The following is a 14,718-nucleotide window of genomic DNA, read 5'->3' as shown; positions in this document are numbered from 1 at the left end:
AGGGGGAATGTTGGCTTCATGTAGGATGTACTGCATTCAGATTGCATGCGTGTTCAAGATTAAACATGTATAGGGGCAGTGGCATTTTCAAAGTGCTCCATATTGGTGGACATTCATCTATCTCCCTTCTAGAACAGTTGGTGTTTTGGATGCACCATTTCCCTTTCCTCCACAACCTGTATTGCGAGCAGCATTTAACTGACAGATTTAAGCCTGCATGTCTTTAAAATTGTGCTTTCCCAGTATAAGTGCTCCAGGGCAGATGTTTTTATGACCCCTGTAATATGGTACTATTCTTTCTTTGCCGCTGCTGCTGGTGCTTGTGAGCGATGAAAAAATGTTATAAAGCTGTCTTCATTAAATTCCTTCCATTAAACTGTACAGGAATTCTGCTGTGAGCAGTTCAGACTTCTGCTTCATCAGTTGGCTGAGTTCCTTAAGAATTTGTTGTAACATGCAGTAGACTTTAACACAGTTGCTGCTGATAAAAATTTCACTCAGAGAAATACTTACCTTGGAATACACCATCATTTTCTCTTGCTGGATAAAAAGCAATGCTTATCTTCAGCTCTATTTTGAAAGTAACCCTCCTCCCCAAAACTACAAAAAAATGTGTTGGAATGCCATGTCAATTACCTAGCTATTTATGTAGGTCAGCACTATTTTCTTAGGAATCAGAGGCGGTTTCCCCACTCGCCTTTTGTTGTGTGCTACTCGCTCCAAGTAATGCGGGGTCCAGCAGCACTCCCCACTACTGGAGAGGCGACAACACAGCCGCCCTGATTCTGCCGCCCTCGTGACCCCTCAGCGCGCGTCATTTCTGCCCCTGTTCAGAATGGCACCTCTTGCAAAACCCCGCGCAGAGCGCGGGCAGTGGGGAGCATGACTGTGCGCTCAGAAACACCTGTGGTTAATGAAGCCCGGTAAGCCTCGCTTTTCTTTTCAAAGTGGGGAAATGGCCAGAGGTTCCTTAAAACATACCAGGATTTTCCTAATAAGGAAATCCATAATGTCTGACAATATCATTGCCTGAAGCAATGATAGGAGAACTGCCTTGGATGTTGATTTTTTTGGAGGAGGGGGTGAGGATGTGGCATTAGCTCACCTCCCAACAAATTACTTTTGGCTCAATTCAATTCATCTTGGGGCTGAATTGTTTCTCTCTGGACCCCATTCCAAACTAAGACTGTGTCGGACTACTTGCTCCAGTATCTCAGCAGCCCTCTCCCATTTGTTCAAAGTCATGGCTGATGCTGGCTACAGAGTGACCCTGCTGGGAGGTCTCCATTAGACCTTCAACAATGGGGCAATGTCCTGGACATAGGAACCATGGACAATGTTGTTCTTCTGGATCCTGATGCCCTAGTAGAGTCATTGAGATCTATGGGTACTGCATCTCTGTCAATCCTTGCAGGTGGGGGACTGCTCTAATACCAAAACAGCATCACATTTTCAAAGGGTTACTCTGTTTCCATCAGACCATTCCAAGATAAAATATATCCAAGGCAAGATTCAATATGAAGTAGTTTGTAAATGACCAAGTACTAACTAAATTCTTCACTCTGTAGCATCTGTTCTGTCTCATCTTTTGTGCCATGAATGCTACATTAACATTTCTGGGAATTGAATTTGCAGGGGTTGTGGCACAGCTTTCTGATTTGCGATTGGTTACAAATGTTTTTGACACTTGCTAAATTGCACGACTTGTCTTTGCGTGCAAACAGCTTTAACAACAGCCACACACACAGAAAAAAGATTCATGACATTGACTTCTTTTCTGAAGATTAATAATCTAAATGTTATTAGCATGAAATTCAGATGAAGCCAGAGGGAATGATCGCAATCATGTTATGCCTTCTACAAGGAGAGGCTTTCTGCTCTGCGATGAACAGGAGGTTCCCCCACCCGCCCCAATTTTTGAAGCAGTGAAGAATTATGAAAATAATTGCAGGCATAGAAAATTGAGCAAACTGACTAATAGACAGTTAGAAACAAATATCCCAGCAAACAGATTTCCTGCTTGGGAATAAACGAAGAGGCTCTCCACACGAGGCAGACATATTATCCTGGATGGCTTTGTTTTCCCTTAAAAGGCCTCTGGCTTGCTGTGGTTGCTGCGGCCCTACACTGCTGGAGAGACACAACTGCAGTTCAGCTCGGGATAGATTGGGCCAAGGTTACTGCCAGATTCCATCAGGCTATTGCACCTGAGGACGCTGTTGCTGGACTGCAGCTACATTACATGAATAAACTATCTTCTACTGACTTGTGTTTCAGTGTTCTCTATGGTAGTCTTAAGGAATGATGGGGACCCATTTTGTTTGCTGCTACAGCTGCTAAAATTGGCTCGATTTTTAAAATGGAATACTGATTTGCTGTCAGAAAAGTGATGCCTTAATAGCTTTCTGATAAAGGTGGTCCAATATTTTACTTGCTTATGTTTTGAGTATTTTAATTTGTACGTTTTTAAAAAATGTCACACAAATATTGTTATAGCCAGTGGCACTGCAAAAAAATAAATAAACATGTGTTCATTCAGTAACCTTTGGGTTCAGATTGTTGTCAGATCAATTCACAGTTTGGTGGTAATTCTACAGGCTCAGTCAAGTGAAAACTGATCACAACTAATTGCATTTGAAACAGCTAAGCACTCTAGTTCCATGGATATCAAAAGTGCTTAATTGTAGATAACATTTTCTGGATTATGGTTATTGTTTTCTAGTGTGTAGAATGTATTCCTACGAAGGAGACACAGTTGTTCATTTAAAGGAAAATGAATCAGGATTTGAAAGCTACATTTAAGTTACATTAAGACCAAAGTTCTCTGACATTCCCCTTTGCTTTCATGACATTTGCATTCCCCATTTGTAGGCTGTGGACCAAACTAGACAGCATGCTGGAAAGTCTATGGTTGGATTTTCCCAGAATTTAAAATTTTTAACAGAAGCATGTGTGGGTCTGGTTTGAACTTGGGCCACATGAGGAAAAAGAGTTTAAGTTTTTCCTGGCCCGCATTTTTGCTGCTCTAAACCTATTCTCCTTCCTTCTGCTAGCTCTCCTAGGAAAAGAAAAGATGAGATGAATGTCTTCTGAAAACTAATAACAATGCAAAGGACAGTTTCAGTGCAGATACAGGGGGGTGAAGTATGAGGCCCCTCCCCAGGCAGCTGGGTGGCTTTTCTGCCACCTTTTCAGTGGCACTGGGAAATTCTGTTTGGGGATCTCAGCATTCATCTGTTTTGACTCCATGTAATGGAAATATGAACATCAGAGTAGAGTTGTGGGAAATCTAAGAGCCTGCAACAAGCTCCTCAGACTGAGGGACAAGTCCAGAGTTTAACTTTAACTGCCGGTTGGGTCATCAGATTCCAAGTAGGTAGCTGTAGTACCCCTTCTGGCCAGGCGTAGCAGTAGTGCTTCAATGCAGAAAGATCATTTCCTGCAACTTCTTCCTTCAGCATGCAGTCATGGGATACCTTCATCCTGCCATTAGTGTTTGTGGTTTGATATCTAGTGCCTTTGAGTGAATCCCACAAATGGAACCCCTTTAACCTGTTATAGTTCAAAATCATGCAGCACTGTAAAGCCTAACAGCACAATCTTAAGTATGTTTTCTTGAACTAAACTCCTCCGTGATTGCGTGCAAGATTGGAGCCTGACACATATATTGTGTCATGAGCTGTTGTAGATAGAACTCTATATCAAGATGCATGAACTGAACAAAGAAAATATCAGTGGCATTATTCAATGTCTTTGTGGATAAATTAGTTTACATTCCTTTTCAAAGATTAAGAGGTTCCAGAAACTTGTTATTTATACAGTGTCTTGGATATTGTACAAATGAAAGAAGTTTGTACTCAAGTAAGATGTGTATATGTTACAAATATACTCCCCAGACTGTAGCCTCATCCTAGCTGTGTGGTAGGTTTTTGAAACACCAGGATGGTGTAGTGGTTAGTGTATTAGGCTAGGGTGGCAAATCTTTGGCACTCCAGATGTCATGGACTACAATTCCCATCAGCCCCTGCCAATTGGCCATGCTGGCAGGGGCTGATGGGAATTGTAGTCCATGACATCTGGAGTGCCAAAGGTTCGTCACCACAGGGCTAGGACCTGGGAAACCCAGGTTCAAATCCCCACTCATTCAGTGGAAGCTTGCTGGGTGACCTTGGGCCAGTCACACACTCCCAGCCCTGACCCTGGCTAGTAATTGGATGGGAGGTTACCAAGGAATACCAGGCCATGAGGTAGAGACAGGCAATGGCAAACCACCTCCAAATGTCTCTTGCCTTGAAACCCCATGGGGTTGCCATTTGTCAGCTGTGACTTGATGGCAAACAAACTGTTGTGTAACATGGCTGGAACAACATTAATCTTTGGGGACATTTAATTAGCTTTATGCAGGCAAGAATGGGGTTTGGTTCCATTTTTTCAATGATCCTGAAATAATCATGTTGCTACTATGACAGACATTTTCGTGTCACCTTTATTTTCAAATGATAGTTTAAATTCCATAGCTGTTGACTAAGAACAGAGTTTGACACTTCACCCTCTTGGAATACAACTTGTCAAAGAAACCTGTACAACTGTTCCCTCTATTTTATTTAATAATGGTGTTTGCTTGTTCCTGGAGACCATTAAGCTGGCCAATAAACATCTTGAACAGGTAAAACATTTTAAATACCTGGGTCTCCACTTTAACTACAATTCCTCTTGGGTTACCCAAAGGAAATTGGCTATTGAATCAAGCAAACTTACTTGCAAGGCCATCAGTCGCTATTTTCCCACCAAAGGCCATTAATTTATACCCGCAGCCATTAAGGCATTTAATGCTAAAATCACCATGCAACTACTATACGGAATCCCACTGTGGATACAAGCATGGAGCTGTGACATGGAAAGAGTTCAATCACGCTTTCTGTACAGCATACTTGGCTTACCTCATTCGGTCCCTTATGCTGCGGTTTGTTTGGAGGTGGGCCAACACTTACTCCATACAATAGCATGGTGCATGACTTTCCAGTTTTGGATAAGAGTTTCACTTATCAGGCTCTTTCTCTCATAACCAAAACTGAATGGTGATCCCTTGTTGAGGCAAAAATTCATGAACTAGGTCTATCATTGGACACACTGGCCCTACTGAATGCCAATGAGCTAAAGCTGACCATCAAAAAGAGCCTATTTGATCTCGAGTATAGCTACCTGATGCAGCAGGCAAATAAACATTGCTCTCCCTTGCATTTGGGCATACCATTAAAACCGCATACCATGGCCAGATATTTCCATTTGGTTTTAGAACCCAAACTGCGACAAGCTCTAACTCTTGCCAGGTGCAATATTCTCCCTTCAGCTACCACCCAGGGTAGGATACAGTTGAAGTTAAAGACTTTGTCCCTGTAGCTCAGCCTATGAAGAATCGATCCAACATGTGATATTATATTGCCCATTACATCGCTTAGCTAGAAATAAATATCTAGACCCGTGGCTAAGAACCCTCATTGATTATACTGATTTATCAATTGTAGCCATGTTGGATTGTGGATCTGCAAGAGAATTAGAAGTGTTGGCCAAATTTTTGTACTCTGCTATTAGCAAACGGTCATCATTATATTGGAGATCGTATTTATCACACTGGTGTTGCCATTGTTGCTGTTTCCTTGCTGTTGTTGTTTTAATTATGCCATTAAAGGTGTGTGTGTGTGTATTGGCATTATATATATAATTTAATGACATTTAGCTACTCAGCCCAACATGGACTGATCTGAGAAACTTGTTTTTTGTTTTGACAGGCGCCTCGATCAAATTGTGTGGAAAGCATTGTCTCAGGAGGAAAAAGACAAGTAAGGGTGTTGCTTTCTAACTTTACTGCTCAGAATTAATTTGTAGAAAATTGATAGAATGGGAGCCAGAGGTCCTCAGTGTCCTTTGAAATATATTCTATGTATCCTACCAGTATTCAGTAACAGAATTCCACAAAGTCTAGGACCCCTTCTGCATATGCAGAATAATGCACTTTCAGTCCACTTTCAATGCACTTTGCAGCTGTGTGGAATAGCAAAATCCACTTGCAAACAGTTGTGCAAGTGGATTGAAAGTGCATTATTCTGCATGTGCAGAAGGGGCCTAGAGCAGAAAACATCAATAGAACCAATACAGAAAAAAACATAGTAATTCATTCAGTACAGCAATGAAAGATCCAATAGAAGTACATAAGAAGAAACAGCTCAGAAAGATTCAAGGACAGGTTTTCCGAATAACAAATAATTCTGTTTTGTTAGGGGATGAAACCCTCCTATTCTTCAGCAAAAGAGCTGTATATTTTAACAGAAGCAATGTCTCCTTTAAGTAACTGTGTAGCGTAGGTTTAGCAAATGTTCTAGTATTCATGAACAATGTAAAATTCATTCAGTGACCATAAGAATAATGTCCTGTTGTGATATCCTGTCTACAGGAAGCATGAGGAAAAATCAGAACAGATCAATTCTTGCTTCAAGTTGTGAGCCCATCTAAAGTCTATCCTTATAGGCAACGCACAGCCTGGGATGTCAGAGATCACGTGCCAATGTTCCAACATAATTAGTTTAATATCAATGGCTGTACTCTGGGAGTTCCATGTCTGGAGCACACAGTTTTTAAAAATTAAACTCACTGTTCATGGAGGAATCCAATTCAGATTAGTGCCATGGGAAGAAGCTTTTAAGCCTTCATCTTTCTCTATTCTCTCAGACAAAAATATCCCCAGGGGAGAACTATCTGTCCCACTGAGAAAATTCACGTACACCTGATACCAGTATCTATTTTTTCCTCACAATAGGGCAAGTATTGCTTCCCCGGGCCATTTTTGATTAGGAAAATGGAGTGGGGAAGCTTAAAAAACCCCTTTTCTTGTGCTGCTGGAATTCTGTTCAAGGAATTCCTAGTATATCAAATAGTTAGGGCCACAGCAATGAACCTCATCGGGAAATCTTGCTCTGCTTGCTTGATCTCAGCCTAAGTTGACTATTGAGGATAAAATGAGAGAGAATTATGTAAGTACCTTGTCCTGAATCCTTGGAGGAAGGGTTGGATAAAACTGTGATAAAAAGAGCCGGAATACCTTTTGTTTGAATACTGAGGTTCCCACTGCCAAAGCCTGACATGGCTCATGGCAACTGATACATCTGTCATCAAAGAAATTTTCTTATAATTTCCTCAGAATTATATGAAGTCAATTGGTTGTCAGTTTTTATCATAGGTACTGTAAGTTTTTAACAGCTGCATAACATTCAAAGCTCATCTGGTACATTAAAGCCTCTTGCTTCATTTCCATGCCAGGAAATGTGGCACATGTCAAACCAGTGTTAAAGGCTCAGCTTTGTTTAAAAGTGGCAACCTAGACCTGTAATGCCCATGCATATAACTAACAGCTACTTTTCTATTGATTGATCACAGCATCCGCAGTGAGGCAGAATCCGAATTTACATGTTTTTTTTAAAGGTATGGACAGGACCATCCAGTCTCGTACCTGGAACACAAGGAATTTTTGCTGCCGGCTTTAGAAAAACTGGATTGGCCCATCACCTATGAAGATGTGACACTGCTGGAGAATGAGATTCTGACAGGGTTGACATATATGGATCAGGCCTCTGAACTCCAAGTAGCTTCCAAAGAAGAATATCAGAAAATCTGTCCATTTCATCTCTACCACTCAAGAGAGGTAGGTGTCATTAGCAGTTCGATCAAACGTTCCTTTTGAAAAAGGTCCAATATGCAGAATTTATTTAGGGTCATGGTAGGTTAGACATTAACATAACTGAGAAGCAGGCATATATTTACATGTTTGTTGAACAGAAGCTGTCAGGGAAAGGGGGGACATTGATGCGAGCAGAAACTGGGAGGGCGTGATTGTGATATTCCTGTAGAAATGAACAGCAGAGAAAGATGGAACAGCGAAGCTTCCAGTATATGGACAGTTGGTTGCAGCCTCACTTCCTTCTTTAACTTTTCTCAACATTTAAATATAGCTGAATTTGTTGAAGCTGTGGTTTGTACAACAAACTCTGGCTAACCTACTAGACATACATCACAAATTTTGGATTCTGCATAAATCCTGAGTTCATTTGCTTCTTGCTCCTCTCCCATCAATGAGGAAATCTTCTACACTGGGGTCTTTATGGTCAGAAGGCCAGGAAGGGCTTCTCAACAAAATGCACTTTGTGGATTCATGTTGCAAGAAACCACAATGAATACAATCTAGGTTAAAAAAAAGGTACAAAGCTGGATTTGAAATCCCTTTCGTGCTATCCGTATTTAAAACAACATAACTCACTGAGGATAGATCAGGGTGGATGATGACACCTGGATACAGATTAGGAGTGGAAGTATCCAGTCAAAACAGACAGTGCTCTAACCTATCAGTTAAATGAAGGATGCTAAAGACCAATCTAAAGACTGGTTCCTGAATTTTTTCTTATTGCATGGGTACCGAATTCCTTCATATTGCATGTAGGATAATATACACCTTGGTATCACAAGAATGGTGGCTCCTTCATGTATAGAGGGTGAGCCACTGTTCTTTGGCAGTTCTAAACATTGCAGACATATGTGTTTCTCTAAGCCTGTGTAAATTTGGAGTGTATGGAAAACGTAACATGTCTGGCGGTCCTCAGTTCGGCTTTAAATAATTTGATGGCAGTGGGCAATTTGATTTGGAGAAGTCATGCTCTTTATGCTTTGATTGACTGATGTAATCTGTAATTGGAATGGACAGTTGAAAAACGAAAACTTTGCCTAGCAAGATTATGCTAAACCAACCATTCAATCAGAGAAACAAAGAAAGTACTGAATGGACAGTTATTAAAATGCTAATAAAGCTTTTTAAAATTAAGGTGTTCAATGAACATAATAGAGAGAGCTTATCGTTTGAGAAATGGACAGGCTTCTACTGGATTTTCAACTGTCCATTTCCTCCAAATTATAAAAAAGGAAAGCTTTTCTTTTGTGACCAGTTCAAAAAGTGTGTATAGATTAAAGCTTCAAGTCCTCTGGGTTTCTGAAGAAGTTTTAAGTTTCAAAAGTGAGGACTTAAATCCTGTCATAGGCACATTTAGTTCAAAGACACACTTAGTTCAACAATGAGACATTCTCAAATAAGAGTACATACAATTGCAATGTAAATCTTATGAAACAGTAACGTGCCAACTCTTATCTATATATATAAAAAGCTAACAGTGTTTTTGTTGATGACAGGTAATCTCCCAAACTACTGGACCGATTGCTTTGAAATTTTCACACAACGTTGCATTCATGTGCGGCCAGGTTTTCATGCTGTTTCCACACCTCCTGTTGTGTACATGTCACAACTGTGCCAGTTATTGTGTACATGCCACACTTGTGACAGTTGGAACCACAGTTCTGTTCTGCAACAGCGCCATCTGCTGGCCGTCAAAGCAACACCCTCTGATACAAGGGAACCAACCATGCCTTCCTTGAAAACCACTGCCTTATGGAGTGAAAAGGATAGGGCGGGCTATCTGCACATGGCCCACCCACCCTAGTGGAGGAAGGGAAAGGTGAGGGAGGGTCCAGGGGTTTGCTAGACCAAACGCTCTGAAATTTGAACACAACATAGCTCATGCCTCCTAACGTGTTTTACGCTAGATAATTCGCCTGCAAGGGAAGGGAGTGAAAGGGACAGGACCAGCCCACCTGGACATGGCCCACCCACCCTAGCAGAAGAAGGGGAACATTAGGGAGGGACCGGCCGGGTTGCCATGCAAGGGAACGGGAGAGAGGGAGGGGAGCGAGGGGCCCCTTGCCTCTCTCCTCCCTTGCAATCATTGTGCAATGACACATGTTCGAACCATTCGCTTCCCCTTTTATTCCTTTTTCACTTCACCAGACTCAGCCACAGCAATGCATGGCCGGGCATGCTAGTCTATATATATAAAAAGCTAACAGTGTTTTTGTTAGTGGTAGCATAACTCAGTAACTGCTGGGCCAATTCCTCTGAAAATTCCCAGCCACTATAGTCAGCCAGGTGAGAGTGTTTTTAGATGTTCACATACCTGAAATTTCACACCTGGCCCAGCTAAAACGCCTTTTTCCTGGCACTCCATGGTGAAGGACATGCAGCTGCCTGTGTGTAACTGTCAGCCTTAGAATGTTCATACAGCTTAGAATGTTCGCTCAGATGGCCAGATATGAGCAGTGAAAACAGTACATAGGCAATAACTCGAGTGGAAGTGAAACACATACACACACATACACACGAGGGAGAGGGAAGGGAGGGAGGGGGAGGGGTGGCATGCAAGGAAAGAGAGAGAGGGAGAGGAAAGGGACGGAGGGGAAGGCATGCAAGGGAAGAGAAGTGAGGGAGGGGAGAGACTGAGAGGTGGCATGCAAGAGAGGAGAGGCAGGGGGGCCAGCATCTGGATATGACCCACCCATCCTAGCAGAGGGAGAGAAAAGGGAGGGAGGGGGAGGGGTGGCATGCAAGGGAAGAGAGGGAGAGAGAGGGAAGGAAGGGAGGGAGGGGGAGGCATGCAATGGAAGAGAAGTGAGGGAGGGGAGAGAGTGAGGGATGGCATGCAAGGGAGGGGAGGGAGGGGGCCCAGCATCTGGATATGACCCACCCACCCTAGCAGAGGGAGAGAAAAGGGAGGGAGGGGGAGGGGTGGCATGCAAGGGAAGAGAGGAAGGGAGAGGGAAGGGATGGAGGGGGAGGCATGCAAAGGAAGAGAAATGGGGGAGGGGAGAGAGGGAGGGGTGGCATGCAAGGGAGGGGCCCCAGCATCTGGATATGACCCACCCACCCTAGCAGAGGGAGAGAAAAGGGAGGGAGGGGAGGGGTGGCATGCAAGGGAAGAGAGGGAGGGACTTGCAGGGTGGCTTTGGGAGACTCTCCTTTTGTTCTCTATTGTTTCTAATGGGAAATGGGGGCATCCCCTTTGGGAGCCCACAGAATTGAACCCCTGAACCAAACTTCACCTAAAATAGGTGCACTTCTCAGAACAGTCTTCTGAAGCCACCTTGCAAGTTTTGTGCCTTTACCTTGGAAAATAGCACCCACCCTGTACAGACACCCCCCCATTTTTTTTCTTAGGCTACAATGAAGCTGATTATTTTTAGATTTTTCAGAAAAACCTGAATATATTTGGGTTTACCAATACAGGTATTTGGGGTTTTTGGTTTTACCAATAATTTTAAAGCTGAAAAAAAAATGAACTCAAATTTGACTGATTTTGTTGAAGCCGGAAAACCCACAACACTCTCATAAATATTTTGTTGGAAATATTGAATGTGTACTACTACAGACTACCACACTACTATCAATGAAGTGCTTAAAACAATGGATAGTTTGTGTAAAGGTTGAAGTTGCTATTGATGGCCTCCAGTTCTAACATTGCAGTTCTAAGCAGAGTTATTAATACAACTAGAATCTGGTGATATTTAAATCCCCAATTGCCTAACTGCTGCAGATAGAATGTTCACTCCTGAAAATTTTTCCCAGCATGCAATCTCTTCACAGTAGGTATAGCTGAAGTTGAGGGGGTGGGGGGGAGCAGATAAAAGATTGGTTGGTGGGTGGGTGTGAAGGAGAGAAAAAGCAGGGAAGGGTATGAATATGGCTATTTCCAGGTACAGGGAAAGAGGAAATAATAGGAGGATGTGGTATATGGGAAACTTGGGCCCCTTCCGCACATGCAAAATAATGCATTTTCAAACCACTTTCACAACTGTTTGCAAGTGGATTTTGCCATTCCGCACAGCTTCAAAGAGCACTGAAAGCAGTTTGAAAGTGCATTATTCTGCATGTGCGGAATGAGCCATAGTGTCCTTGCAAGGCCCTGTGGGTTCCCTATTGTGCAACTAAGTTTGGCGATTGGCACCATGTGACTGAACCATAGTTTTCATGGGTAGAGGCTGTTAGAAGGAGGGAAAGAGGGAAAGATGAAGACAAGGGGCACATAAAACTAAGTTGGCTGGTGGACAGGAAGGAAAGGAAGAAACAGGGAAAGGGGGAAGAGATTATAGCTTTCTGGGAAAGGAAGGAGGAAATTGTGAAGGAGATGGAAGTAAGATCCCTCCACAAGACCTTGTGCATCACCTATTGATGCCAGTTCTTAGTTCACTCTCTTCAGTGGGCTTAGAAGGTGTAACTAGGATTGCTCTGTAATTCTCTGATTGCAAGTGTAACATTGAGGTAGTTCACTATAAGGAACCATTTTTAAATTCTCCGATATTATGAAATTGGCAGATAGGTAGAATTTAGTTATTTGGGACTATGTGTTTGAATTGTTATTTGGTTCAGAAGCTTTTAATATGCATAACTATTCCTGATGTTTCTAGTAACTTTTATGAACAGCCATGGGCACTTCAGGGGAAAGGCAGTATAATGAGGCCTGCAGCTTAGAGCTGGATCCAAGCCTGGCTGAAGCCAGGCTCAAATGGGCCCATGCTGTTGTTGACCGCCACTTGAAGATTGGGGTGTGGCAAGCCATCTGGCCCCACTCCTGAACTCCATGTGGAGGTGGGGGTGGGGTAAACCAGGTTGGCCATGCTCCTGATCTCCATGTGCAGACTGGAGATAGGGCAAACTCCACTTGCCTGTGCTCAACTGCACCCTTGCCCTGAACTCCCTGGAGCTAGGGACTGGTGCCATTGCGGGGGAGGTATGGCCATGCCATGGCCCCCATGAAGTGCCGCCCAGGGATACCACCCCCCATGCTCCCCTAGGTACACCCCAGCAGAATATAAATATTTCAAATAGATATTAAAATTTTGATCTTTGATATATTCTTTTTAATTTGTTATATATATATATAAAGTTAATAAGATAGCTAGTCTTTCCTTTCATCTTTCCCTGACATCTGTTTACACTTCAACTGAGCAGTAGATGAAATATTTTTCGGTTTCACTGGCTCATGCTGCATATTTTGTGTGTTGTTGTCCTACCACACCACTGTATGCTACAGTCCCTGATGTGATTAACGCTGTGCAATCACTTATCCTGAGACAACCTGTTTAGAAGTCTAATCAGAGCACCAGTAATTGCTAATCTGCAACTGTAATGCTTTAAGAGTGAGTGACTGAAATGCAAATGGACTTCAAAATTGCAGTGAGCTCATGGAAATGAAATGTTTCTGGTGATCTCTAGGCTCTTCTGCTTGATTTCACGTTCCTAAATGAATGAATATAAAAGTAATCTTACACCTGATATCAGTTATGGTAAACATCAGTTATTCTGAAACTGATAATCAAACAGAAGGGGATAATTTCCATTATGAATTAACAAACAGGCATACCGTAGTGTTTTCTTAATCTTTCTTAAAGTCAATCTATTTAAACATTTCCAACTCAATCCCTTTCAGGGACGTAGGGGGGGGGGGGTTTTCTCGGATTCAAACCCCTCCCATTACATGTCTGGCTTTCGTGAAACAATTCATGGAATGGAACAGCTGGAAAGCCCTCAGTCACCAAACCCACCCCATTAAAAAATCTATACCTATGTCACTGACCCTTTATTCCTATTTTTAGAGATACTGTAACTCTTTATGAATGTCCTTGATGAATAAGCTTAGAATAATGTGGGTTATTACCCATACATTCAAGAGTTTATTACCAAATCTTTATGTGGTAAAACAAGGAGAAGAGGGGGGGTGCAACCCCTGACACATGTACTGATCAGGGGGATGCTGGTCCATTTTGGCATGCAGGGCAGGTGAGCCAAATCACTCAACCACTGGGCTCCAACTAAATTTAACATGAGCCCCTGAAATACTGGGAATGCTGCCATGGCTTGGTTTGCTCCCAGTGTATAGGACCAGCGAATTACCTTTGTCTTTCCCACTTTTGTTTTCCAGCATACCAAAAGTCTTCACACTTGGGTGTTGCTTTCTTTCAGCACTTCAGTCCAAAATTGTTCTACTTCTGCTGTAGAGCCCTATTGCTACTATGTATATGGATAAGAGTGAAAATGCTTGTTGTTTAAAGACCATCTAGGCACTTACACAGAGCAGGGGAGGTTTGGATCCTAAAGTGTTGATTCCATGGTGCCCTTCTTCATCAGTTGCAGAGAAGATCCTTCCCTATAGAGAGCTTTCATTTAGTACTAAGTGCTTTTTGGCCCATTGAAAAATATCAGTCTTGTGTGAACAGCAGTTCTTAGGAGCAGACTACAACAAAGAATGTGTTCCACAGCATAATGGAATTGATGAAGTACATGTAGTACCAAGGATTAGAATCCAAGCTTTTGGCCTTTTTGCATGTACTTTGGCTGAAGACAAAATGTATCTTTCAGCCTCCATCGTTTGCCTTTCTAGAAGGAAGAAATGAGTATGGCAGTTGCAAATTTTGGGTTGGATCATATGCATTTATTCTGCTACTGGTAACATTTTCAAAGAGCCTCTTGCATTGGGAAAAGGCACTTTGTGCCAGAGGAAGATTTTACTATTAGCAGGATGCATTCATAGGATCCCTCCCTTTGGTCCAAACTAAATTTCAGGGGAAAGAAGAGACTAAGCTAGTTAGATTGTCTAATATCCATTCATTTTAGTGATATAGAAATGATATAGAAAACAAAATGTTCTGATTAAATCCTGAAATTTTATAATTAAGGTGAAAGAGTTCTTAGCAGAGGCAGAGCTACCAGGGGGCAGGGATGTGTGCACATTGCACTGGGTGCACGCTTGGGGGGGGGATCACCCCCATGGTGCCCCCCACTTACCTTAGTGAAAC

At 42.5% G+C, this 14,718-nt stretch overlaps 1 protein-coding gene across 1 annotated transcript in view; it reads left to right on the top strand.

Moving 5' to 3' along the window:
- VWA3B (von Willebrand factor A domain containing 3B) overlaps positions 1-14,718 on the top strand; it is a 93,955-nt gene that overhangs the window by 61,031 nt on the left and 18,206 nt on the right. The window contains exons 23-24 of the mRNA XM_048495610.1: positions 5,790-5,840; positions 7,477-7,696. Of these exons, the coding sequence (XP_048351567.1) occupies positions 5,790-5,840; positions 7,477-7,696 (271 nt within the window). The remainder of the gene's footprint in view (positions 1-5,789; positions 5,841-7,476; positions 7,697-14,718) is intronic.

This window comes from Sphaerodactylus townsendi, linkage group LG04 (assembly GCF_021028975.2).
Source record: "Sphaerodactylus townsendi isolate TG3544 linkage group LG04, MPM_Stown_v2.3, whole genome shotgun sequence".
In the NCBI taxonomy this organism is placed as follows: Eukaryota; Metazoa; Chordata; class Lepidosauria; order Squamata; family Sphaerodactylidae; genus Sphaerodactylus; species Sphaerodactylus townsendi.
The sequence above is the reverse complement of the archived record's forward strand: the minus strand, read 5'-3'. Positions and strand labels throughout refer to the sequence as shown.